General features: G+C 40.6%; 2 protein-coding genes across 4 annotated transcripts; both read left to right on the top strand.

Moving 5' to 3' along the window:
- The first annotated feature begins 9,196 nt into the window (after positions 1–9,196).
- Positions 9,197–15,319, top strand: LOC106601477 (zinc finger protein 239-like). Of its 3 annotated transcripts, none has more exons than XM_045715741.1 (3): positions 9,197–9,761; positions 13,331–13,516; positions 13,900–15,319. In XM_045715741.1, the coding sequence occupies exons 1-3, from the start codon at positions 9,753–9,755 to the stop codon at positions 14,032–14,034; spliced, it is 330 nt and encodes a 109-aa protein (XP_045571697.1). In that variant the 5' UTR covers positions 9,197–9,752; the 3' UTR covers positions 14,035–15,319. The 3 variants fall into 3 exon arrangements, with proteins under 3 accessions (XP_045571697.1, XP_045571696.1, XP_014049174.1); XM_045715740.1 differs by having other exon boundaries at positions 9,203–9,761; positions 13,331–13,502; positions 13,900–15,317; XM_014193699.2 differs by lacking the exon at positions 9,197–9,761 and having other exon boundaries at positions 13,058–13,502; positions 13,900–15,317.
- A 10,020-nt stretch (positions 15,320–25,339) lies between these two features.
- LOC106601478 (zinc finger protein 239-like) lies at positions 25,340–26,520 on the top strand. The gene is made up of 2 exons (XM_045716078.1): positions 25,340–25,550; positions 25,941–26,520. The coding sequence occupies exons 1-2, from the start codon at positions 25,340–25,342 to the stop codon at positions 26,417–26,419; spliced, it is 690 nt and encodes a 229-aa protein (XP_045572034.1). The 3' UTR covers positions 26,420–26,520.
- The last annotated feature ends 863 nt before the right edge of the window (positions 26,521–27,383 follow it).

Genomic DNA, 27,383 nt, shown 5'->3' with positions numbered 1-27,383 from the left:
GTCAATTTAAAGAAATATAGCCAATTTATTCATTACTACATTTAGCTAACAGATAGTTCATCCAGAGATTCTTACCTTTAATGCTAGATCATTGATTGCAAGATATTAGCTGTTGTCACTTAGTCTTTTAATGAATGCATAACAGTAAACCTAGACACTTGCGTCGTATAGTATTTTGAGCGGTGACTCAAGGCTTGGCTAGATTCATTGATACAATTATGGGTCTTTAGCGTTCACATAATATTGGAGTAGAGTCAAAATAGTCTTTACTCTTCACCTTCTTCATGCGACGGTCCATACTTGGTCCATTACTCTTTGAATTTGCTTCAATGAGCTTAACCTTTTCCTAATGTGTATTTTGGTCCTGTTTTGTCCAAGTGACAACAGATTACATTATCAAAGTATGCTTGTCAATTTTATGTTTCTACCTGAAAATATTTTTCACTCTTACAGTCTTCTGACGTTGACATCAGAGTCCTCTGAGGTGTGTAGTGACCTCTCTGAGGAGTGTAGTGACCTCTCTGAGGAGTGGTGGTCGGGGTGGAGGTGGTAGCCCATTATGGGGTGAGGGTGGGGGTCCGGTCGGGGGTTCTCCCCGCCTGAGTCCTGGACACTTTTGAAAGGTAATTTTATGACGTTTCAAAACCACTTGTCAAACCAAGTTAAAATGTATAATTGTATTTTTAAAGCAATGACAGGTAAAACTGATATGCATCCTAGATTTCAAAGATCACATTTCTGTCAATCTGATCATTCTGAAATTGTGTCTGGTGGATAGCTATGAATCTAATATTTCCAATGATATATGATTAAAGGGTAAACATAAGTAATAACCTGATGTACTGTATGCTGACGTTGTCGTAGGGTAAAACCTCTATGGGAAAACTGAATGGGATGGAGGGATGAATAGAAATAGTGATAAAACACAGAACGCTACCATTGCTGCAATGATACACTTTTTCCAACAAACTTAAAAACAATTCAGATATTTTCACCCCACGTGAGCCCGACAGAGCCCCCTGGCTCATTGACTATAAGGCCTACAGATTAATTAAGTTTATATTTTATAAATCTGTATGTATGTGTGTGTATATATATATATCATTGTGCAGGTGTGTACATTTCAAGAATTCAATTATTTTACTTTTAGATGTGTGTAAAGTGACCAGCGTTCCATGTCTATGTACAAAGGGCAGCAGCCTCTTAGGTGCATGGTAGCGCAACTGGGTGGTAGTCAGCTAGTGACAGTGACAGATGCTTAAACTTTTAAGGCAGGGTACTTGGTGGAGGCCGGCTAGTGATGGCTATTTAAAAGTCTGATGGCCTTGAGATAGAAGCTGTTTTTCAGTCTCTCGGTCCCTGTTTTGATGTACCTGTACTGACCTCGCCTTCTGGATAATAATGGCTTGAACAGGCCGTGGCTCGGGTGGTTGATGACCTTTTGGGACGCAAACCTCCCCCCTTTTTTTTCACGAAAAAGAAACTCGAGGAGACAGGTGAAATGGAGGGCTGAATGTACCCTTGCCCCAGAGCTTCCGTGACATATGTCTCCATAGCCAACGTCTCCTCCTGGGACAATGGGTACATGTGACTCTTAGGAAGCGCAGCATTATCCTGGAGGTCTATCGCACAATCCCCCGGTCGATGAGGTGGTAATTTAGTCGCCTTCTTTTTACAGAAGGCGAGAGCCAAATCAGCATACTCAGGGGGAATGCGCACAGTGGAAACCTGGTCTGAACTCGCCACCGATGTGGCACCGATGGAAACACCTAGACATATACCTGAACACTCCTCTGAACCTTCCCTGGAGAATCCCCAGTTTCCACAAAATCTTAGGATTGTGACTAGCTAACCAGGGCACCCACAGCACCACTGGAAACGCAGGTGAGTCGATAATAAAGAAACTAATTTGTTCCTTATGACTCCCCTGCGTTACCATGTCCAGTGGCACTGTGGTCTCCCTGATCAGCCCTGACCCTAATGGTCAGCTATCTAAGGAGTGCACGGGGAAAGGGGAATCTAACGGTACCAGCGGAATTCCCAACTTAAGGGCTAGTCCACTATCCATAAAGTTCCCAGCTGTGCCTGAATCGACTAGCGCCTAATGCTGGGAAAAGGGAGCAAAATCAAGGAAAAAAATTAAAACAAACACGCGACCAACAGAGGATTCTGGGTGAGTGTGGTGCTGACTCACCTGGGATGAACGAGGAGTGTTCTGCCTGACCTCTCGACTCCCAGAGGGACCCCCCCAGCACCGGTCGGCCGTGTGTCCTCGTCGACCACAATTGGTGCAGGTGGGGCGCCCTCCTCCGGTTCCCCTTGACGCAGTTCCCCCGAGCTCCATAGGAATGGGGGCAGGCTTCTGTAACACTTTGGGCTTCGTGGGTGTAGAGTCAGGCGCAGGAAGCAGGAAAATGTTTGGTACAATATGTAATTTAATAAGTACTGAAAACGAAGTAAATATGTCCAAACACAACAGGGCGAAACAATAACCCCGAAGTCCAAAATACATGTACCACAAAACATACAAAGTGACGACACGTAACAAGCCCACACACAGAACAGGTGGAGAGGCGGGCTTAAATAATAAAACTAATTACTAATGGGAAACAGGTGTAACTTATAAATACATAACTAACAGAAAAACGAAAAAGGGATCGATGGCAGCTAGTAGGCCGGTGACGACGACCGCCGAGCGCCACCCGAACAGGGAGAGGAACCGCCCTCGGCAGTTGTCGTGACATTTGTTAGTGCAGGAGCCCTAACCATACCCAAGCTAACACACACAGGAGTGAAGCCTTATAGCTGTGATCAGTGTGGAAAGAGCTTCAATCAGTCAAGCAACCTGACTACACACCAAATCAAATCAACGTTTATTTGTCACGTGCGCTGAATACAACAGGTGTAGACCTTACAGAGAAATGCTTACTTACAGGCTCTAACCAATAGTGCAAAAAAAAAGGAATTAGGTGAACAATAGGTAGGTAAAGAAATAAAACAGTAAAAAGACAGGCTATATACAGTAGCGAGGCTATAAAAGTAACGAGGCTACATAGACACCGGTTAGTCAGGCTGATTGAGGTAGTATGTACAGTGAGGGAAAAAAGTATTTGATCTCCTGCTGATTTTGTACGTTTGCCCACTGACAAAGAACTGATCAGTCTATAATTTTAATGGTAGGTTTATTTGAACAGTGAGAGACAGAATAACAACAAAAAAATCCAGAAAAGCGCATGTCAAAAATGTTATAAAATGATTTTAATTAGGGAAATAAGTATTTGGCCCCTCTGCAAAACATGACTTAGTACTTGGTGGCAAAACCCTTGTTGGCAATCACAGAGGTCAGACGTTTCTTGTAGTTGGCCACCAGGTTTGCACACATCTCAGGAGGGATTTTGTCCCACTCCTCTTTGCAGATCTTCTCCAAGTCATTAAGGTTTCGAGGCTGACGTTTGGCAACTCGAACGTTCAGCTCCCTCCACAGATTTTCTATGGGATTAAGGTCTGGAGACTGGCTAGGCCACTCCAGGACCTTAATGTGCTTCTTCTTGAGCCACTCCTTTGTTTCCTTGGCCATGTGTTTTGGGTCATTGTCATGCTGGAATACCCATCCATGACCCATTTTCAATGCCCTGGCTGAGGGAAGGAGGTTCTCACCCAAGGTTTGACGGTACATGGCCCCTTCCATCATCCCTTTGATGCCGTGAAGTTGTCCTGTCCCCTGAGCAGAAAAACACCCCCAAAGCATAATGTTTCCACCTCCATGTTTGACGGTGGCTCAGTTGGTAGAGCATGGTGTTTGCAACGCCAGCATGGTGTGTGCAACGCCAGGGTTGTGGGTTCGATTCCCACGGGGGGCCAGAACAAACAAAAAAATGTATGAAATGTATGCACTCACTACTGTAAGTCGCTCTGGATAAGAGCGTCTGCTAAATGACAAAAAATGTAAAATGTAAAAAAAATGTGTTCTTGGGGTCATAGGCAGCATTCCTCCTCCTCCAAACACGGCGAGTTGAGTTGATGCCAAAGAGCTCCATTTTGGTCTCATCTGACCACAACACTTTCACCCAGTTGTCCTCTGAATCATTCAGATGTTCATTGGCAAACTTCAGACGGGCATGTATATGTGCTTTCTTGAGCAGGGGGACCTTGCGGGCGCTGCAGGATTTCAGTCTTTCACGGCGTAGTGTGTTACCAATTGTTTTCTTGGTGACTATGGTCCCAGCTGCCTTGAGATCATTGACAAGATCCTCCCGTGTAGTTCTGGGCTGATTCCTCACCGTTCTCATGATCATTGCAACTCCACGAGGTGACATCTTGCATGGAGCACCAGGCCGAGGGAGATTGACAGTTCTTTTGTGTTTTTTCCATTTGCGAATAGTCGCACCAACTGTTATCACCTTCTCACCAAGCTGCTTGGCGATGGTCTTGTAGCCCATTCCAGCCTTGTATAGGTCTACAATCTTGTCCCTGAAATCCTTGGAGAGCTCTTTGGTCTTGGCCATGGTGGAGAGTTTGGAATCTGATTGATTGCTTCTGTGGACAGATGTCTTTTATACAGGTAACAAACTGAGATTAGGAGCACTCCCTTTAAGAGTGTGCTCCTAATCTCAGCTCGTTACCTGTATAAAAGACACCTGGGAGCCAGAAATCTTTCTGATTGAGAGGGGGTCAAATACTTATTTCCCTCATTAAAATGCAAATCAATTTATAACATTCTTGACATGCGTTTTTCTGGATTTTTGTTTTGTTATTCTGTCTCTCACTGTTCAAATAAACCTACCATTAAAATTATAGACTGATCATTTCTTTGTCAGTGGGCAAACATACAAAATCAGCAGGGGATCAAATACTTTTTTCCCCTCATTGTACATGTAGATATGGTTAAAGTGACTATGCATATGTGATGAACAGAGAGTAACGCACGCAGGAGTGAAGCCTTATAGCTGTTATCATTGTGGGAAGAGCTTCAATCAGTCAGTCCACCTGACAACACACAAGCTAAGACACACTGGAGTGAAGCCTTATAACTGTGATCAGTGTGGGTAGAGCGTCGCTATTGCTTACTGTCACGATTGTCGTAAGGAGTGGACCAAAACGCAGCGGGAAAATGTATACTCATCTTTTTTTATTGAAGAAGGAAAAACAAAATAAACACGTATACAAAACAAACGACTCCAAACAGTCCCGTCAAACACTAAACCAGGAAATAACTACCCACAAACCCCCATAGAATAAACACCCCTATAAATAGGACCTTCAATCAGAGGCAACGTGAAGCAGCTGCCTCCAATTGAATGTCAACCCAATAAACACCACATAGAAATAGACCAACTAGAAATAACATAGAAATACACTAACATAGAACATGGATCAGGTCTAGGATCAGGTCTCCCCTGTGTCTATGTAATATCACACTTTGGGATCTAAATGGATAAATATTATCATAGAAAATGTCATAGTGAACCTGTGTGTGAGGATGTTGGATGTTGATAATTGAATCTTCTTTCATAAAATGTTGAATTATTATAGTAATAACTTTTTCCATTTAATGTAATAAGTTACGTTATCAGGTGAGTAACAACTTTAATGAATAACGTAATAACTTCAACCGATCATGTAATAATACCTAAACCGATGTTATGTGTTACTTCACTAATGTTAATGCACATACCACCTTTCACCAATTGCAAACCCACACATACCCACACACACACTCTAATCTTCAAATGTATTGGTCACATACACATATTTAGCAGATGTTATTGCGGGTGTAGAAATGCTTGTGTTCCTAGCTCCAACAGTGCAATAATATCTAACAATACACACATCTGAGAGTAAAAAAAGGGAATTCTTGAAATATACACATCTGTACAATCATACACACATATTGATATACAATAAACTGAATGAATCTGTAGGTCTCATAGTCAATGAGTCAGGGGGCTTGGTGGGGCTCACCTGGGGTGACAATGTCTCATAGTGATTATTTTTTTAAGGTCTATGTCCCTGGAGTGTAAAATGTGTTCTATCATTGCAGCAATGGTAGCTTTCTGTGTGTTATCACTATTTCTATTCATCCCTCCATCCCATTCAGTTTCCCCATAGAGGTTTTACCCTACGACAACGTCAGCATACAGTACATCAGGTTATTACTTATGTTTACCCTTTAATCATATATCATTGGAAATATTAGATTCATAGCTATCCATCAGACACATCTTCAGAATGTTCAGATCGACAGAAATGTGATCTTCGAACTCTAGGATACATATCAGAAGTTGTTCTGAATCGTAATCAAAATGACCTTTACAAAAGTGGCCAGGTGTCAGGCGGGGAGAACCCCCGACCGGACCCTCACCCCATAATGGGCTACCAGAAGACGGTAAGACAAACATATTTTAAGATAGAAACATAAAATAGACAAACATACTTTAATAATGTAATGTCAGTTGGACGAAACACAAAAATACACATTTCGAAAAGGTGAAGATTATTGACGCAAATTAATAAGAGTAAGAGACCAAGTATGGACCGTTGCCAGAAGAAGGTGAAGAGTAAAGAATATTTTGACTGACTGTTAGTGTTCGTTCCTTTCGTCCTTGTCAATCATCATTGGCTCATTGGTGAAATTAGCATTATGACAATATCTTTAATTAAATAATTCAAAAGCCTTTATTAATGCAATTGCAGACAGAAGTTGGAAAATCAGGAACATAGCACGCATGTTTCCAAGTGAGTTCTGCATCAAAGCAAAGGTCTCAAGTTGTTTTGTTAAAACCTAAGTCCAGCCCTGGTGATGTCACTACCTACGTCATTACCTTTTTACTCCTGAGATGAAAACCCTGCCTACAAAGCTATATAAACAAGGCTTTTAGTGTTATCTAAAAACTTTGCAGTAAGTGTCCACTCCCCAAAGTTGATTTATTGTGGAATGTTTGACTAGTCTTCTCTCCTTCACTCCCCTGTAGAGTTCTGTCTCAGTCACATATTTCTCAGAGGGGTCAGAGGGAGAGGGAGAACTGTGGAACAATTCTAAACCTCTATAATGAATATTTATATTGTTTATCTGTAGTCTAGGACCCTATAAATGTAAAGAGGGAGGGGTCTTATAACCCCTTCCCTTCTATTAATACAACATAAGCATAATCAATTATTCTAATAAATCATTCATTTGATACAGCCCCAATCATGACCCCCTAGGTGAACTTCTAACAACTCCCAATACTATGTGAATGCTATAGGCCCATAATTGTATCAATGAATCTAGCCTTTACAGGATCGGTGACCCCCGCGGAACGTTTGAGCTAACGTAGGCTAATGTGATTAGCATGAGGTTGTAAGTAACAAGAATATTCTCCTACATTAATTTCATATTTCCACAAACTTCAAAGTGTTTCCTTTCAAATGGTATCAAAAATACACATATCCTTGCTTCAGGTCCTGAGCTACAGGCAGTTAGATTTGGGTATGTCATTTTAGGTGAAAATTGAGAAAAATAGGGTCTGATCCTTGAGAGGCTTAATGCTACAGGCCCATAATTGTATCAATGAATCTAGCCAAGGTAGCGAGCCTTGAGTCACCACTCGGAATACTATGAGATGCAAGTGTCTAGGTTTACTGTTATGAATTTATTAAAAGGCTAAGTGACAACAGCTAATATCTTGCAATCAATGATCTAGCATTAAACGTAAGCATCTCTGTATTAATTATCTAATGTTAACTAAATGTAGTAATGAATAAATTGCCTACATTTCTTTAAATTGACAATTCTGTGACCTGTCATGGGAAAGTTTTAAAATTACACAATACCTGTTAGCAAAGGTGTCAGCTAGAGATGATATGCAGGAGCTTTTAAGGGATTTGTTCGTTGCATAATGTCTACTTTCATGCTAATTAGTATTAGTGACATTTGAGATTAAATAGAGCCGACTATATTGATAAAAGTCACCTTGTCCGAGAGAGATTTACACGGTTATCAAAATGTCTCGCCAGGGAAAGCCTATGGAAAATCCCCTATGGGAAAAATGAATGGTGGAAAACAATTGGAACCATTTCCCTGTTTGGCCACTAGGGTTTATGGGTATTATGACTCGTCCACTGTGGGGCACCAAAGAGAGAAATAGTAATGCTATCTTTTTATAAGCACTAATTTTGCCATGGTTCGTTAGACAAAGCCTATGGGGAAATTAATGGTGTTTGGATAAACGCAGAAAATTAGGTCTGTTGGAAACACAGGTTTAGATACTATACAACCTATCAGCGAACATCACTTCTTGTGAATTTTTAAGTATTTATGTCATTAAGAAAAAGCACATCAAAAAGGCTTCATAATTCATGAAGGTCATACTCACTGACTGCTATTATCACATAAAACAAAAACGTATAAGATCTCCTTAGCCTGTGCTAACCTTATTTTCGGTGTTTATTCCAAAACCCCAATTTGTCCCGATTCATTTTTCCCATTGGGATGGCTGAACGAGCCAAAGTTAACTAATGTCCGAGTTTCAAGACTACAAGCTGAAGAGCTCATACAGCTCGACATTGACATGATTGGTTTACGGTAAGTGAGGCGGTACATGCTGTATAAACAAAAACTATTTTCCTTCACAACTTTCTTCCAGCAGTGTGTAGCAGGGAGATTCCTAGATGTGAGAAGTGTGCAGGAGGACCTGAGAGAAAGAAATGTGTAGTATTGATAGAAAAAGTGTGTTGTATGCTGAGGCAGTGAACAGAGTAGTAGAGTGAGATGAGTCCAGGGTGAGGGATCCTGAGAGGATACCTGTGATTAGGCTGAGGTCAATAGAGAGTGATAGGAAAAACATGCTTCAGGAAGTTTTTTTGTTGTTGTTGCGTTCATGGCCATCAACTGTACCACAGGAATAGAATGTAAATCACAGTGGATAGATGTGGTGGCAGCTGCAGAGAACTTGGGTGTACAATATTTTACTGCAGAGTTACAAGGTGTTTTGAACGATAATATCCCGTCCTCCCAGGCTGCAGGCCTGGTGTAGGATCAGAGGGCCAAAGTAGTGGAATAATTACGTTTTAATGGGTTAGTTGGTTGGGAAATTTTTTCACAAAGTGTATTGAATTCATTCTACGGAATAGTACTACAAAATAGTAAGCTGATAAACAGACAAATCAGTAGGTGGCGGCATGCACTTACAATAATTGTATGCGAAGCGCTATAATACCAAAGAAGAAGACCGTTCTTCCTTTTCAACAGCTCTGCTCCTTGAATCACAGAAAGTCTTAACTTCTACTACGGTTGCATTGCTGTAAATGGCCACTGCAGATGTCGGATTGAACATACATCAGGTTTTACTGGTTCGCTGCACGGATAGCGCTGCTGTAATAAATCTGGTATTTTATAGGCTTCCCTTACTGGGCCTCAGACAATTAAAACTATCTGTACTGTCGAAGAGGACGTTGTTCCAACAGACTCTCGTGTAGAGTTAGACGATAACAGACAACAGTATTCTTGGTGGATAGGGTGTTGAACGTTTTATTGACTCTAATAGATCAGGTAAAATCTTATCCAGGATCTTTCTGAAGTAAGATTAGCTTACATCAGACACTTATTTGTCACCACTTAAGTTTTGATATTGTGTAGGACGTGTGATTGCTCTGGTCTAGCTGTTCTTTATCTGAACGCTGTAACAAAGAAAGTAACTGTAGTCTTGGCTAGCTACAGATTTACTGTCACTTTTTTTTTTATTTGAAGAAACGTTGAAAGAATAGCTTCAACGATGGATCGGGTAAGTTTGGTTTACTTTTATTAACAATATGCCTACTGTGGTGTATAACATGTCTAGGCCTAGTTAACATCTTTGACCTTCCATAATATTCGTTGAATTTGAACAACTGGACAAAATAAAACAATGGCAATAAAAATTAAAGGGAAATGTTGTCCTTCAGCATAGTAACGTTAGCCTACTAGCCTAAAGCACACATATTGATACAAGGCAATGCGCAACGAGCATGTTAAGTCAAAACCATTGAGAAATCAGATGCCAAAGCTACACCATGCAGTAGCGGTAAAATCACCGCCATATTACAACCTGTGTGTTGTGATAATTGCTTTGTTTGCTCAATAACCTGTTAGTTAATATGCCTTGACACCACCGAGACAAGAAGGTGGCAGAATACATTCAACCACACCTTTTGTTCATTCATACATTTTGAACGTAACAAAGTTACATGACCTACTGCATGGTCAAGCCAGTTAATGTTTCCGACATTTTCGAACTAGCGTTACTAATTAACTATTGATTTAGTTACCGCAAGTCGCAAAGAAAACAGGGGCTGCCTCCACTATTCCAGCACTACTTCAGGTGCACATTTCCGTCCATTAAGAACCAATGATGTGCTACCTTTTTGTAGCTTTTCTGATACTAATTTATTTTCAGCTTCATCTCAGAGTTCTATCAAACCTGGTCAGCAACTCTGTTGCTTGGCAACAATACAGCTGCTATTAGCTAACGTTAGCTTGCTTGTCCAAAGTCCAGCAGCTAGCCTCTGTAGCTAGCTAACGAACAGGCAAAGAAAGGTGTAATTGTTTATCGAAGGTTTGTTAAATTACTAAAGTTACCTAACAGACAAGAACAGCTGACAGCAATAGCTAGTTCATGTCCAAATGGCAGTCCTACATTTTTTCCACAAAACATGGTTAGCTAGTTACATCAGTTAAAAACTAAATTGTCACGCTGCCACCTTACAATGCATGCAATGGACTTCTGCAACGTGTCGTGGTAATTATTCTAATCAAAAGGAGAGACTTTTAGATTTCTACAAAACCATCAAACTTTATTAAAAATTACTGCAGTAATGGCGCGTTAACGGTCACCCAATGGTGTAGAGTTAAAAGCCCAAATAAGCAGTGTTAGGTTACAACTTTTTATAGTCCTGATTCCTCATGAAAAAGATGTGAAATTATACAAGGGCTTTCAAGCAACAGACAGCAAGATTTACATGGTGCCAAATGTCTGTCTCTAGGTCATTTACTACTTGTTTATACAGAAATGATAATGCATAGGACACTGGGTCCTTCCCACAACAGATGAAATCCTGTGTCCATTTGTGATGTGGGAGAGAAACTGGAGGTTGAGTTTGCCTGGCCCTGGCAGACAGACCAGCATTTCACACAGACACTAATCATGCAGTGGAGTGTAGTCTTTAGGTATTATCACCAAGGCATTGTAAATAAACTGCCAGCATTAAGCCTCAGAGGCTCCTCTTAGTACTTTCACACTTTCTGTTGGCCTAATTGAAGAATATTCGAATATAAAAGGTAATTTGAAAAAACAATTTTGTAATTTCTACCTCAAACGCTAGCTAGCTACTCCATAGTCCAAGCTATGGTAAGAGCTAGCCATATTTCACTGTCAGACAGGACACAACTCCAACTGTAGCTGAGAAAACAAATAAAATCAGATTGTACTGGTCACATACACATACTTAGCAGATCTTATTGCGGGTGTAGCGAAATGCTTGTGTTCCTAGTTCCAACAGTGCAGTAATATCTAACAATTCACAATATCACACACATCTTAAAGAAAATAATTGAATTAAGAAATAAATATAAGTCCAGAGTATAAATACAGTGCATTCAGAGGTATGTTGCCACCCCTTCAAATGATTGGATTTGGCCATTTCAGCCACATCCGTTGCTGACAGGTGTATAAAATTAAACACACTGCCATGCAACCTCCATAGACAAACATTGGCAGTGGAATGGCTTTACTGAAGAGCTCAGTGATGTTCAATGTGGCACCATCATAGGATTCCACCTTTCCAACAAGTCAGTTTGTAAAATTTCTGCCCTGCTAGAGCTTCCTGGTTAACTTCTATGGGGTAGGGGGCAGTATTTTCACGTCCGGATTAAAAACGGACCCAAATTAAACGGCCTACTACTCGAGCCCAGGAACTAGAATATGCATATTATTAGTAGATTTGGATAGAAAACACTCTGACGTTTCTAAAACTGTTTGAATGATGTCTGTGAGTATAACAGAACTCATATGGCAGGCAAAAACCTGACCAAAATCTAACCAGGAAGTGGGAAATCTGGTGCTTGTAGTCCTTTCAAGTCCTTGCCTATCCAACACACAGTGACTTAGGGTTCATTTTGCACTTCCTAAGGCTTCCACTAGATGTCAACAGTCTTTAGAAAGTTGTTTGAGGCTTCTATGGTGAACAAAGAGCTAACAAAGGACGTTGGAAGTTGTTGACTCAGGAAAGCACATGAGTTCATTGGCGCGCGTTCACGTGAGGGGTAGCTGTGTTCCAAATCGTTTTTCAAGACGTTGGAATATTATTGAAGTTCTAAGTTAAAAAGGCCCTAAAGATTGATGCTATACAACGTTTGACATGTTTGAACGAACGTAAATATAACTTTTTTAGACTTTTCGTCGTGACATTTTGGCCGACCTTCCTACACTTGGAGTAGCTTACTAAACGCGCTAACAACAAGGAGGTATTTGGACATAAATTATGGACTTTATCAAACAAAACAACATTTATTGTGGACCTGGGATTCATGGAAGTGTCTTCTGATGAAGATCATCAAAGGTAAGTGAATATTTCTAATGCTATTTATGATTTTAGATGACTCCAAAATGGCGGATATCTGTATTGCCTGGTGTATGTTTCTGAGCGCAGTACTCAGATTATTGCAAAGTGTGCTTTCCCCGTGAAGCTTTTTTGAAATCTGTCACAGCGGTTGCATAAAGGAAATGTTCATCTATAATTCTTTGAATAACAGTTTAATATTTTATCAACGTTTGTGATGAGTATTTTTGTAATTTGTTGTGCTGATTCACTGGCAGTATTGGAGGCAAAATATTTTCTGAACATCATGCGCCAATGTAAAATGCTGTTTTTGGATATAAATATCAACTTGATCGAACAAAAAATGCATGTATTGTGTAACATGATGTCCTAGGAGTGCTCATCTGATGAAGATCGTCAAAGGTTAGTGCATAATTTTAGCTGGTTTTTGTGACGCCTGTCCTTGCTAGGAAAATGGGTGTGGTTTTTCGTGTTGGAACTGTCCTAACATAATCTAACTTTATGCTTTCGCCGTAAAGCCTTTTTGAAATCAGACAATGTGGTTACATTAAGGAGAAGTGTACCTTTTTAAAATGGTGTAAAATAGTTGTATGTTTGAGAAATTTGAATTATGACTTTTGGTTTTGAATTTGCTGCCTTGATATTTCACTGGCTGTGTCCCGCAGGTGGGACGCTAGCGTCCCACGTAGCCCATAGAAGTTATACCAAATAATTGGTATAATGATATTCTATGTACAATACTTCCTGTGGTCACCAGGTCAGAGCTAGCCCGTCCCCCTCCACCCTGCAGGAGTCCCCTGGTCACAACTCTCCTGGTAGCACCTTACTGCTGGGTCTGAAGAGGGTGTCTGTGCGGCTGGTCGACTGCAGGAAAACACCATGGCAGAGTGGAACTGTGAGAGAAGGACACGGAGATTTGATTTCATCAAGTAAGAACAATGGGGTGTGTGGATGACTACAATCTGTTTCTGTAACTTCTGTTAAATTGATTGATAAACAGTATACACTTAGTAGCCAGTAAATTGTCGATCCAGTTTCGTGAACGGGGGGGGGTTACCTAATAAACTGGCCACTGAGTGTATACTGATAAGGGCGGCAGGTAGGTTAGTGGTTAAGAGCGTTGGGCCACTAATTGTAAGGTTGCTGGTTAGAAGCCGACTAGATGAAAAATCTGTCCATGTGCCCTTGAGCTAGGTACTTAACCCTAATTGCTCCTGTAATTTTCTCTGGATAAGAGCATCTGCTAAATAACAAACGCTTTAAAAAAAAGTTATAGTATTTATTCACCCATATTTCCAAAACCTTATTATTCAATGTCTTTCACAGGGGACACCCCTAACTCTCGTTCTCTCAGTGGGAGTGGCTTATCTGGGGAGCCTCAGCCACATGATGTTGCTGAAGAAACAGAGAAGAGTCTCTCCAGATCAGAACATCTCAAGAAACCCCAGCAGAGAGGTATAGGAAAGAAACCTCACCACTGCTGCTCTGACTGTGGAAAGAATTTCACAAGCCGGAGTGGCTTCATTATTCACCAGCGGATTCACACCGGAAAGAAACCGTACTGCTGCTCTCAGTGTGGGAAGAGTTTCACTGCTTCTCAAACCTTAAAATATCATCTGAGAATTCATTCAGGCGAGAGGCCTCACCGCTGCCTTGATTGTGGGAAAAGATTTGCTTATTTGGGAGCCCTAAACATACACAAGCTAACACACACTGGAATGAAGCCTTATAGCTGTGGTCAGTGTGGAAAGAGCTTCAATCAGTCAGGCCACCTGACAACACACCAACTTACACACACTGGAGTGAAGCCTTATAGCTGTGATAAGTGTGGAAAGACCTTTGCTCTAACTTCCTCCCTGACTAGACACCAGCGAACACACACTGGAGAGAGACCTTATGTCTGTCTATGTGGGAAGAGCTTTGCTGTAGCTTCCAATCTGACTACACACCAGCGGACACACAGAGATAAGCCTTATAGTTGTTATCAGTGTGGAAAGAGCTTTGCTTCTTCAGAAACACTAACTATACACCAGCGCATACACACAGCAAAGAAATCTTTTTGCTGTGGTCAGTGTGGGAAGAGCTTTGCTTTAGCTTTCTCCCTGACTACACACCAGCGAACACACACTGGAGAGAAGCCTTACAGCTGTGATCATTGTGGCAAGAGCTTCAGTCAATCAGTACACCTGAATACACACCAGCGAACACACACTGGAGAGAAACCTTATACCTGTGATCAGTGTGGAAAGCGCTTCAGTCAATCAGGGAACCGAAATTCACACCAGCAAACACACACTGGAGAGAAACCTTAGATGTGGGGAAAGCTTTGTTCATTTAGGGCCTATGTGGAAAAACACCAGAAAACAAAAATGTGTCGTATTTCATTTGCCTCCTATTCGACACTGGTTCCAGATCCCTAATGGATCAATAGAAAACATGTAGTGAACAGTCATATCCATCTCTTTCTTAAAACAGTTGACTTAGTCTGATCACCATAATAACCTGTTTGGAAAATGCAGTTGAAGTCAGAAGTTTGCATACACCTTAGCCAAATACATTTACTCAGTTTCACAATTCCTGACATTTAATCTTAGTAAAAATTCCCCGTCTTAGGTCAGTTAGGATCACCACTTATTTTAAGAATGTGAAATGTCAGAATAATAGTAGAGTGATTTATTTCATCTTTTATTTATTTCACATTCCCAGTGCGTCAGAAGTTTACATACTCAATTTAGTATTTGGTAGCATTGCCTTTAAATTGTTTAACTTGGGTCAAACATTTTGGGTAGCCTTCCACAAGCTTCCCACAATAAGTTGGATGAATTTTGGCCCATTCCCCCTGACAGAGCTGGTGTAACTGAGTCCAGTTTGTAGGCCTCCTTGCTCGCACACACTTTTTCAGTTCTGCCCACAAATGTTCTATAGGATTGAGGTCAGGGCTTTGATGGCCACTCCAATACCTTGACTTTGTTGTCCTTAAGCCGTTTTGCCACAACTTTGGAAGTATGCTTGGGGTCATTGTCCATTTGGAAGACCCATTTGCGGGGAAGTTAAAGTCAGGAAGCTTTAACTTCCGGACTAATGTCTTGATGTTGCTTCAATATATCCACATAATTTCCCTGCCTCATGATGCCATCTATTTTGTGAAGTGCACCAGTCCCTCCTGCAGCAAAGCACCCCCACAATATGATGCTGCACGGTTGGGATGGTGTTCTTTGGCTTGCAAGCCTCCCCCTTTTGCCTCCAAACAAGGATGTTCATTATGGCCAAACAGTTCTATTTTTTTGTCTCATCAGACCAGAGAACATTTGTCCAAAAAGTACGATCTTTGTCCCCATGTGCAGTTGGAATCCGTAGTCTGGCTTTTATATGGCTGTTTTGGAAAAGTGGCTTCTTCCTTGCTGAGCGGCCTTTCAGGCTATGTCGGTGTAGGACTCGTTTTACAGTGGATATAGATACTTTTGTACCCGTTTCCTCCAGCATCTTCACAAGGTCCTTTGCTGTTTGTTCTGGGATTGATTTGCGCCAAAGTATGTTCATCCCTAGGAGACAGAATGCGTCTCCTTCCTGAGCAGTATGACTTCTGAGTGGTCCCATGGTGTTTAAACTTGCGTACTATTGTTTGTACAGATGAGCGTGGTACCTTCAGGCGTTTGGAAATTGCTCCCAAGGATGAACCCGACTTGTGGAGGTCTACAATAAAAAAAAAAATTCTGAGGTCTTGACTGATTTCTTTTGATTTTCCCGTGTGTCTGAAATATTTCAATTTTGGAGAATCTCTTATACAATGGGTTAAAGATGTGTATGGTGACCCCAGGTGTAAAATAATTAATAATCGCTACTTCTCAAAGTATTAAACTGTCAGTGGGAGTTAAACAAGGTTCTCCTCTATCGGCTTATCTATTTATTATGGCCATCGAAATGTTAGCTATTAAAATCCAATGCAACAATAATATCAAGGGGCTTGAAATTCAGGTCTTAAAAACAAAGGTGTTATTGTAAGCTGATGATTCATGTCTTCTTTTAAATCCACAATTTGGATCCCTCCACAGCCTCAGATGATCAAGATACTTTTTCTAACCTCTCTGGATTACAACCAAATGATAAGTGTACTAATATTACGTCATCAAAAAGAAAGGAGAACAAAGGCACTCTTCATATAATTCATTAAAATGCAGTTATTTGTATGGCATGTTCAATGAAAACAAGGATTAAAACCTCATGTGTTTTGGCTGCATGTCCTTCTTAAGGGAGTACAAAGGTATATGATAATATGATGTCCTCTTTTGAACAGCTTTTTCCAATCCACCCTGATTTGAAGAGGGAGTGGTTGCATAATTCATTGGACAACACCTAGTATGCAATACTATACACATTAAAAAGTGAAATGGATGTTATCAAAATGCAAATCAAGGCTAGAAGCATCAGAACCCCTAGAAAAGTAGTTCTAACCTTGAACATGACTGGGCAATGTGGTAAGAATAGGAGAGCCATCTATTTTATAGTACACTAGATCACAGCAAACATGGACCACAACAGTCTTCACATAGATAAGGGCAATAGAGAAATATGTCCACTAGATGACAGCGAAGGGACCTCTCACGACCCTACAGGAAATGTGAGAAATCCATATCTTCATTTAAACCGGGGTACCTAGTGGCCTATAGTTTGTAAATCCCAAAACGTTCCCTTTTGTTTCGCTGTTTAAGACGGTCCCCTTTTCTAATTGAGGCCAGAACATGATAAAAAAAAGAGTAGCTTTTGCAACAGTTAATGGGGATCCTAATAAAATACCAATAGCTTGTAAGGTTGTCATGGTGTAAGGACTTGTGTACCTTGGCATGGGGTAGTCTTCGTTGCCTACCCGTATGGTGTACTTGTATTCCACTAAGCGGTCAAGGTGTTTCTTTGTCCGTTCAATGTAGAATACCTTGCACTGTGGACATTTCAATCTGTAGATGTGAGTGGTTTTACAGTTAATGAAATGCTTCACTTGATACTCCGTTTTAGAAGCTGTGTCAACAAAATACTACTTCTGTGCAATATTTCTGCAATGGTTGCATTTTTAAAAGAGCCCCTGGGTTTGTGGTCTAGCTTAGTCTTTAGTGGTCTAGCTTAGTCTTAGTCACCAGGAAGATAGCTGTGGAAAAATTTGTAATTTAGGGTAGGACATCTCTTAAAGCTTATGACTGGTGGCTCTGGGAAGACTTTGTGTTAGAGTTTCACTTTGGATGATTCCCCAATTATTTTAATGCTCTCTGCTTCAGTGCTCTATTGTGTAACAAAGTACACTCTCTTTGGTGCATCACAAGGCTCTCCCCTTCGCAACAAGTTCTCTAAAGTCGTCTGGCCCTTATACCTGCATCGTTCAGGACCTACCTGCTGTAACCCCAGTCCAAGAAGTGATTCTCCAATTCGGAAGATTTGACACTGTAGTCTGTTTCCTGATCCCAGAATTAGTGGACTCTTTGGGATTGGCCATATGGAATGTTCTCTTTTAGCCTTTGAGGGGGAAGCTGTCTGCCCTCAGAATGGTAATCCCATCTGTAGGCTTCCTAAAGATTGATGTACAAACAGCCTTTGTCATTTGTACTGATGTCAAGATCCCCAAAAATGAAGGTTATCCTTGCTGTACTCCATAGTTAGTTGTATGTAAGGGTTAATGCTATTAAGGTATTGGTGGAAGGAAATAAATTCATCTTCTGAGCCGGACCAGAACAGGCTAACATCATCAATATAGCGTCCCCACCATATAATCAGGTCAAAGAACTGGTTTTTAGAAGGATCCAAAATGAAGTAATTTTCCCATTTTTATCTAAGTACAAACCAGTTTAGGAAGGGCTGTAACAAGCTCCCTTTGCACATCCTTTGACATGTTTAAAGATATGTCCTGGAAGACCTGTCCTGAAAAATGTATTCAGTCAGTGAGACAATGAATTCTGTGGGAGGCGTCTCAGGCCAGGTACTCAAGAAATTAACTCAATTATAGGAATGTGCATGCGTAATCGAGGACTGAATGGAAATGAAAAATCAATCTTTAACCAGAGATCACGTTTTTAGCCAACACATGCGCACTCCCGCCGATTCGTGCTCATTCATAGTTTTCATGGTGTGAGTTGTTTATGAATTTCCCGCTGTATATCAAAAGTACCACCAGTAGTTAATGTAGGCTACCATTAATCATTGCCATTTCCCCAGTAACCTAGACTGTTTTGTTATGGTCATTTCCGTATTAATACTGCGTACCGTTCTCATTCTCATCGTGTTTGGAGAACTCACAGTGATAATGTTCTGGTTTATTTAATTACATGTACCAGTTTTGTTTATCTTCATTGTCTTTCGTTTGGAGCACGTCTGGTTTCTCTCTCGTAGCTATTGCTTGAGTGCGCACAGATGTATTCTACCTGGTCTGAGCGGTCTCGAACAGAGTATATAAATCCCCATTTTCAAAATGCAGACCATCAAAAAAGCTGTGTTTTTTTTATTAATTAGACCACCTTTAATGGTTGATAAATTAGGCATTGTTGCACGCTGTAGGCGTATAGATAAATGCACATATATTTTCCCAGTGTGGGCCTTGTGTTTTATATATATATATATTTTTTTTCATTGAAGTATTGAAAAAGATGAGTCAGTCAAACTGTCAAAAAATGTAAAATGCCCATCCCAAACTGAATTGCATAGCTACTGTAAAATATGCTACATTTAAAGGCAGACTCGACTAAATGACGCCACAAGCAGCACTGCAGATATTGCAATGAGCAAGATGCAAGACTTTGCTCTCACACTGTCACACACAGTATCTGCGCAGGCATGTGCACTGGTATGCTTCACGCTGTTCCAGCATAGTAGCCACTGGACCAAAACAGTGGAGAAGTTTAGCCTTGCACGTCAAGGCTTTTGGTTATAACAGAAATCGACCCACTATGTTGTTTACTTTGTGCATCTAGCCTACGTCGTACCTTTCAACTCAGAATATGCTATTCTGTAATTTGAACGTTTTTCATTCCATAATGTTTCTTAATTCCTGCCTAAAGATATGTTAGACTGTTTAAAATGTAGACACCGTGCGCGTCATTGTTGGATTATTCTAGTGTAGGCCTAACTGTGTCATTGTTGGATTATTCTAGTGTAGGCCTAACTGTGTCATTGTTGGATTCTTCTAGTGTAGGCCTAACTGTGTCATTGTTGGATTCTTCTAGTGTAGGCCTAACTCAAGTCCCGGCAGTGTGTTAACTTAATTTAAACTATTAAACTCAATAAATAAATCATTTTGAAGACCCTGGTCCTTCCCCCACCAGCAGCCAACCAGCAGTGCAGCTACCAGTCCCAGGGGTCCCCTCAAGTATGTATAGTGACAGACAGCTGTAGGGTACTTTGCGTTTATAAAATAAGCAACAACCGCTCAGACCAATTCCAGCATTTAATAAAATCTATTATACAGTGCCTTCAGAAAGTATTCATACTCCTTTACTTATTCCACATTTTGTCACAGCCTAAATTGAGCTTTTTTTCCTCACCCATACACACACACAATGCCCCATAATGACAAAGTGAAAACATGTTTTTAGAAATGTTTAAACATTTATAGAAAATGAAATACAGAAATCTCATTTACATAATTATTCACACCCCTGAGTCAATACATATTATAAATCACCAGTGGCAGCAATTACTGCTCAAAACTGTAACAGGAATATTCACTGTCTTCTTGCTAAGAAACTCCAGTGTGGATTTGGCCTTGTGGTTTAGGTTATAGTCCTGCTGAAAGGTGAATTCATCTCCCAGTTTCTGGTGGAAAGCAGACTGAACCAGGTTTTCCTCTAGGAATTTGCCGGTGCTTAGCTCCATTCCGTTTCTTTTTTATCTTGAAAAACTCCCCAGTCCATAACGATAACAAGCATACACATAACATGATGCAGCCACCACTATGGTTTAAAATATGGAGAATGGTACTCAGTAATGTGTTGTATTGGAAATGCCCCAAGCACATCACTTTGTTTTCAGGACAAAAAGTGAATTGCTTTGCCACATTTTTTGCAGTATTACTTTCGTGCCTTGTTGCAAACATGATACATGTTTTTGAATATTTTTATTTTGAACAGGCTTCCTTTTTTCACTGTGTCAATTGGGTTAGTATTGTGGAGTAACTACAATGTTGATCCATCCTGCTATCAGAGCCATTAAACTATGTAACTGTTTTAGTCACCATTGGCCTAATGGTAAAATCCGTGAGCAGTTTCCTTTCTCTCTGGCAACTGAGTTAGTAAGGATGCCTGTATATTTGTAGTGACTGGATGTATTGATACACCATGCAATGTGTAATTAATAACTTCACCATGATCAAAGGGATATTCGGCTGGCTGATATTCAATATCTATTTTAATTTTTTTACCCATCTACCAATTGGTGCCCTTCTTTTCGAGGCATAAAACCTATCTGCTTTTTGTGTTTGAATTTCACTGCTCGACAGAGGGACCTTACAATTATCAGTATGTGTGGAGTACAGAGATGAGGTAGTCATTCAAAAATCAAGTTAAACTCAAACTCAAGTTTGAGAACTGTATAAATTGACATTCATTTAATTTATGTTGGAAGGTAAAACCAAATAATTGATGGATATGGCTGTAAATACTACACTGTCCTTCTGCCAGTGTACTTCTATACAGTAGGGAAAAGTGGGTCACTGTGCTACCAATTGAAATGATTTTATAGTGTACAATGTACTGCTGAAATACTTGGGTGTTAAATTAGTTTAATTCACTCATTATCTGAATGTTGTTGATTTTAGATGAGGATGCTGTTCCAGTAACAAGTCACATAGAAAAGTGGATCTTGAGCAATGTTGCATGGGGCAGAAATTTCACCAGGCTACACAAATACCTTTTTACTGTAGGTTTCTACTACATGCCACAATACCCCATATCTGATGGTTTCTTCTATTTATGTACTGCAGTAGGATACTGAAACTATAAGACTGACTTTCTCAACATGCTGCAAAAGTTGGATAACGTGCAGCAGTAGTTCTTGTGTTTTAGGTTTTTCATCACTGGTTATTTGAACAAACCACCATTTAAAAAAAAATGTTTTTTCACCTTTATTTAACCAGGTAGGCCAGTTGAGAACAAGTTCTCATTTACAACTGCAACCTGGTCAAGATCAAGCAAAGCAGTGCGACAAAAACAACAGAGTTACACATGGGATAAACAAACGTACAGTCAATAACACAATAGAAAAATCTGTACACAGTATGTGCAAATGAAGTAAGGAGGTAAGGCAGTAAATAGGCCAAGAGTGGTGAAGTAATTACAATTTAGCAATTTACACTGGAGTGATATGTGCAGATGAGGATGTGCAAGTAGAAATACTGGTGTGCAAAAGAGCAGAAAAATAAAAACATATGGGGATGAGGTAGGTAGTTGATTGGATGGGCTATTTACAGATGGGCTGTGTATAGCTGCAGCAATCGGTAAGCTGCTCTGACAGCTGATGCTTAAAGTTAGTGAGGGAGATGTAAAGTCTCCAACTTCAGTGATTTTTGCAATTTGTTCCAGTCATTGGCAGCAGAGAACTGGAAGGAAAGGCAGCCAAAGTAGGTGTTGGCTTTGGGGATGACCAGTGAAATATACCTGCTGGAGCACGTGCTCCAGCAGGTATGGTGCATAGTGATTTAGCAGGTGTTATAATCTTTCACATTTTGGAAGGGAAGGGGACATTTGGCCTGTATCTTGAGACGGTGGAGCTCCTCTTTCCAGAAACTCTTAACAAACTTCTTACATCTAGACCACTCCAATATCCAATGATAGGGCGTGGCGTGAAATACAAACTCCTCGAAAATCTGAAAACTTCCATTTTTCAAACATATGACTATTTTACACCATTTTAAAGACAAGACTCTCCTTTATCTAACCACACTGTCCGATTTCAAAAAGGCTTTACAACGAAAGCAAAACATTAGATTATGTCAGGAGAGTACCCAGCCAGAAACAGACACCCATTTTTCAAGCTAGCATATAATGTCACAAAAACCAAAAACACATCTAAATGCAGCACTAACCTTTGATGATCTTCATCAGATGACACTCCTAGGACATTATGTTATACAATACATGCATGTTTTATTCAATCAAGTTCATATTTATATCCAAAACCAGCTTTTTACATTAGCATGTGATGTTCAGAACTAGCATTCCCACCGAACACTTCCGGTGCATTTACTAAATTACTCACGATAAACGTTCACAAAAAACATATTATTTTAAGAATTATAGATACAGAACTCCTTTATGCAATCGCGGTGTCCGATTTTAAAATAGCTTTTCGGTGAAAGCACATTTTGCAATATTCTGAGTAGATAACCCGGCCATCACAGGCTAGCTATTTTGACACCCACCAAGTTTGGTACTCACCAAACTCAGATTTACTATAAGAAAAATTGGATTACCTTTGCTGTTCTTCGTCAGAATGCACTCCCAGGACTTCTACTTCAACAACAAATGTTGGTTTGGTTCCAAATAATCCATAGTTATATCCAAATAGCGGCGTTTTGTTTGTGCGTTCAAGACACTATCCGAAGGGTAACGAAGGGTGACGCGCCGGCGCATATCGTGACAAGAAATTTCAAAATATTCCATTACCGCACTTCGAAGCATGTCAAACACTGTTTAAAATCAATTTTTATGCGATTTTTCTCGTAAAATGGCGATAATATTCCGACCGGGAGACGTCGTTTTCGTTCAAAGACTGAAAATGTAAAATGGACTCTTCACGTGCACGCGCGCACCCGTTTCATTGTTCTCAGAACGACCACTATCCAAATGCGCTACTGTTTTTCAGCCAGGGACTGCAAAGTCATCATTCAATGTTCTGGCACCTTCTGAGAGCCTATGGGAGCCTTAGAAAGTGTCACATTACAGCAGAGATCCTCAGTTTTCAATAAAGAAGGCCAAGAAATGGTCAGAGAGGGCACTTCCTGTTTGGAATCTTCTCAGGTTTTGGCCTGCCATATGAGTTCTGTTATACTCAGACACCATTCAAACATTTTTAGAAACTTTAGGGTGTTTTCTATCCAAATCAAACAATTATATGCATATTCTAGTGTCATGACGTTGGCCTGTGGGTAAAGTTTATGACCCCCCCCCATAAATACCTTTCTCCCTTCCCCTCTCTGAATCTACTGAAGGACTTGAATAGCCTGTGTTAAATATAGAGAGTCTGGGAACATCAAACAAATGGGGAAAGGTACCACATATTTTGTTAATAAAACCTGTTGGAAATATGCTTGGGAACGTAATGAGTATGTATGTCAGTTCGGTTGTCATCTGAGACATTATGACTGATGACAGGACGACATAAAACTGTACCTGAGAAAGTATACGCCCTCTAGTTATCAGAATCACATGGAATTGTTATGCAATTGAAATGTTTGATATTGAAAATGTTTGTTAGGAGATGAAATGTAATTTTAGCTTCCGAATGAGAGATTTGGGTTTTCATAAGGAAAGTGCCCTGCTCGATCAGTGGCCCAACCCTGTGAAGAGACAGGGGTTATAAACGATGAAACACCTCCCTCCCCCTCTCCACTATATAAGCCTTTGACGAAAAGATAACCAGTGGTTCCAGTACGGGAGGTCTGCAGCCTCTACGTTAGAAGGACACACATGTCAAGTACAGAACTAAGCCAACCTCGGCGTGAGCTCTGGTATGAACTGGTATGAACTTTGAGCTTATTCACTACAGAAGTGCTACTTCCTAGCCGTTGAGTTAGCAGCGGCCGCTGTTGACGTGGGCTAGGAAAGGACGGACGACGGATCCAGTCTAACAGACGGACGAAGATACCACCACGTATCCAATTTACCACCATTGACATTCTTCCACTACAGGAAAATCTGTTGGCCAACCCGGCCAGCATCTACGACCAATCTACCGAAGCGCAGCTCAGACTAAATATTTATTGCATTTTCCTTTTCCAAATGGGCGGTAATTTAGAATGCATAAGATAATGTATTTACGATAGCATAGCTGCTGTTTCTGTGTTCCTAAATCTTCCCGCTCTTTCATTCAAGCCCAACCCCCTTTCCTTTGTGTAACCAGCTTTCATACAGGTTCCGTCCACCAGGACGTTTTCTGTATGACATCATTGTATTCTGTGTATTTGTAATTCTGTGTGATTAGTTAGGTATTTAGTAAATAAATAATTAAACCCAATTTTGTATTGCTGATTCAACTTGTTAGCCAGGGTTCGTGAAGATAGCCAAGAATTTACAACTTTCATTATGAGACTGAAAATAAGATAAGGGTTAATATTGACTGCTATCGATGTAAAATATTACTAAGTATTTTAAGAGTTTATTCGGAAGATAACAGCTCTATAAACGTTCTTCCGTGGTGCTCCGACTATCTGGTCAATTACATTTACATGATTAGCTTAATCAGGTAATATTAATTACAGAGAAAGAATTGTATAGGTTAGCATGTCATATCACTTAATCCGGCATAGCCAAAGACACGACACTAGTTTCTGGGCAGGAGTAATTTGTTCAACACCAATGAATGCTCAATAAAAGGTTCTTAACATAAGACATTGTAAAAAAATATCACTTCCATTTGAAAAATTTGCCAAAGTGATAAAAAAAAAATATGCTAGACATTTATGGAAATTAGTGAACAATTACACACTTCAGGAGAAAGTAGTTTATTATAAGGATGCAGCCATCAATCAGAGATTTAGACTAAATTTATCAAATGTTTGGTCTAATGATATTCTATGTACAATACTTCCTGTGGTCACCAGGACAGAGCCAGCCCGTCCCCCTCCACCCTGCCGGAGTCCCCTGCTTACAACTCTCCCGGTAGTGCCTTACTGCTGGGTCTGAAGAGGGTGTCTGTGGGGCTGGTCGACTGCAGGACAACACCGGGGCAGAGTGTAACTGTGAGAGAAGGACACGAGGAGGGAGATGGAGATTTGATTTCATCAAGTAAGAACAATGGGGTGTGTGGATTAGACTACAATTTGCTTAATTGATTTAAACAGTAAAACATTCAGTTGCTAGTTAATTGTCGATTTGAATTTCGTGAACGGAGGGTGGTATACCTAATAAACTGGCCACTGAGTGTATTGATGATAAGAGAGGCAGGTAGTCTTGGTTTAGAGCATTGGGCCACAAATTGAAAGCTTGCTGGTTTGGATATCTGAGCTGACTAGGTGGAAAATCTGTCTGCCCTTGAGTAAGGTACTTAACCCTAATTACTCCTGTAAGTCACTCTGGATAAGAGTGTCTGCTAAATAACATTTTTAAAATTGCTATAGTATTTGTTTATCGATCCATATTTCCAAAACCTAGTTATTCAATGTTTTTGTTTCACAGGGGACTCTCCTAACCGTCGTTCTCTCAGTGGGAGGGGCTTATCATCTGGGGCGCTTCAACCACATCATGTTGCTGACAAGACAGAGAAGAGTCTCTCCAGATCAGAACATCTCAAGAAACACCAGCAGAGACGTATAGGGAAAAAACCTCACCACTGCTGCTCTGAGTGTGGGAAGAGTTTCACAAGCCAGAGTGGCTTCATTATTCACACCGCAGAGAAACCGTACTGCTGCTCACAGTGTGGGAAGTGTTTCGCTGCTTCTAACACCTTCAGATCTCATCTGAGAATTCATAAAGGGGAGAGGCCTTACCCCTGCCTTGATTGTGGGGAAAGATTTTCTTATTTGGGAGCCCTAAACATACACCTGCGAACACACACAGGAGAGAAGCCTCATAGCTGTGATCAGTGTGGAAAGAGCTTCAGTCAATCTGGGACCTTAAATTCACACCAGCGAACACACAGGAGAGAAACCTTATAGCTGTGGTCAGTGTTGGAAGAGCTTCAATCAGTCAGGCAACCTGACAACACACAAGCTAACACACACTGGAGTGAAGCCTTATAGCTGTGATCAGTGTGGGATGAGCTTTGCTCGAGCTTCCACCTTGAATAGACACCAGCTAACACACACTGGAGAGAAATCTTATAGCTGTGATCAGTGTGGGAAGAGCTTTGCTCTATCAGATAAACGAACTATACACCAGAGAACACACACTGGAGAGAAGCCTTATTGCTGTTATCAGTGTGGAAAGAGTTTTGCTGTAGCTTCCACCCTGATTAGACACTATCGAAAACACACTGGAGAGAAGCCTTATAGCTGTGATCTGTGATCAGTGTGGGAAAAGCTTTACTGTGGTTTCCACCTTGAATAAACACCAGCGAACACAAACTGGGGAGAAGCCTTATAGCTGTGATCAGTGTGGGAAAAGCTTTGCTGTAGCTTCCAACCTGATTAGACACCACCGAACACACACTGCAGAGAAACATTAGATAGATATGCAGTACAGGTAAGCCCTGTTGATAGCTGTGAACAAGCTACTTTGGGTGTGTCAAAGATCAGTGGTTGGCTAGCTAGGGGCTTCTAAAAATGTACGTTAGCTAGAAAGCCACTGACTAACGTTAGTTGTGTGCAACGCACGTTACCTTCCTTACAGGTAAAAAGAAAACCATCATAGGACAGCATAGTGACTGACATTTCATTATTGACAAGTCCTTTGTGAGCTAGCCAGCTATATAACGTTAACTCGCCGTTCGTGTAGTCAGACTTGCTAACTTTAGCCCAGCACTAGGGCAAGAGTAGTCAGTTAGCTAGCATGTCACCATGTAAAAAGTCTGACTACATGACTGTTAAGCTAATGTTAACTAACATAGCTAGCTAAACATTAGCTAAATATCCCTGCCCTGGTGGGCTAGCTAACATGTCACCACTTGGAAAAGTGTGATTA

The sequence above is a fragment of the Salmo salar genome, chromosome ssa03, assembly GCF_905237065.1.
Source record: "Salmo salar chromosome ssa03, Ssal_v3.1, whole genome shotgun sequence".
Classification (NCBI taxonomy): Eukaryota; Metazoa; Chordata; class Actinopteri; order Salmoniformes; family Salmonidae; genus Salmo; species Salmo salar.
This window is presented reverse-complemented; position numbering and strand designations above follow the sequence as displayed.

Bases quoted from the DNA above. Each gene is read 5' to 3' on its own strand.
- LOC106601477 (XM_014193699.2), top strand. From the start codon at position 13,304: ATGTACAATACTTCCTGTGGTCACCAGGTCAGAGCTAGCCCGTCCCCC. The intron at 13,503-13,899 runs GTAAGAACAATG...TGTCTTTCACAG, and splicing joins CGGAGATTTGATTTCATCAA to GGGACACCCCTAACTCTCGT.
- LOC106601478 (XM_045716078.1), top strand. From the start codon at position 25,340: ATGTACAATACTTCCTGTGGTCACCAGGACAGAGCCAGCCCGTCCCCC. The intron at 25,551-25,940 runs GTAAGAACAATG...TTTGTTTCACAG, and splicing joins TGGAGATTTGATTTCATCAA to GGGACTCTCCTAACCGTCGT.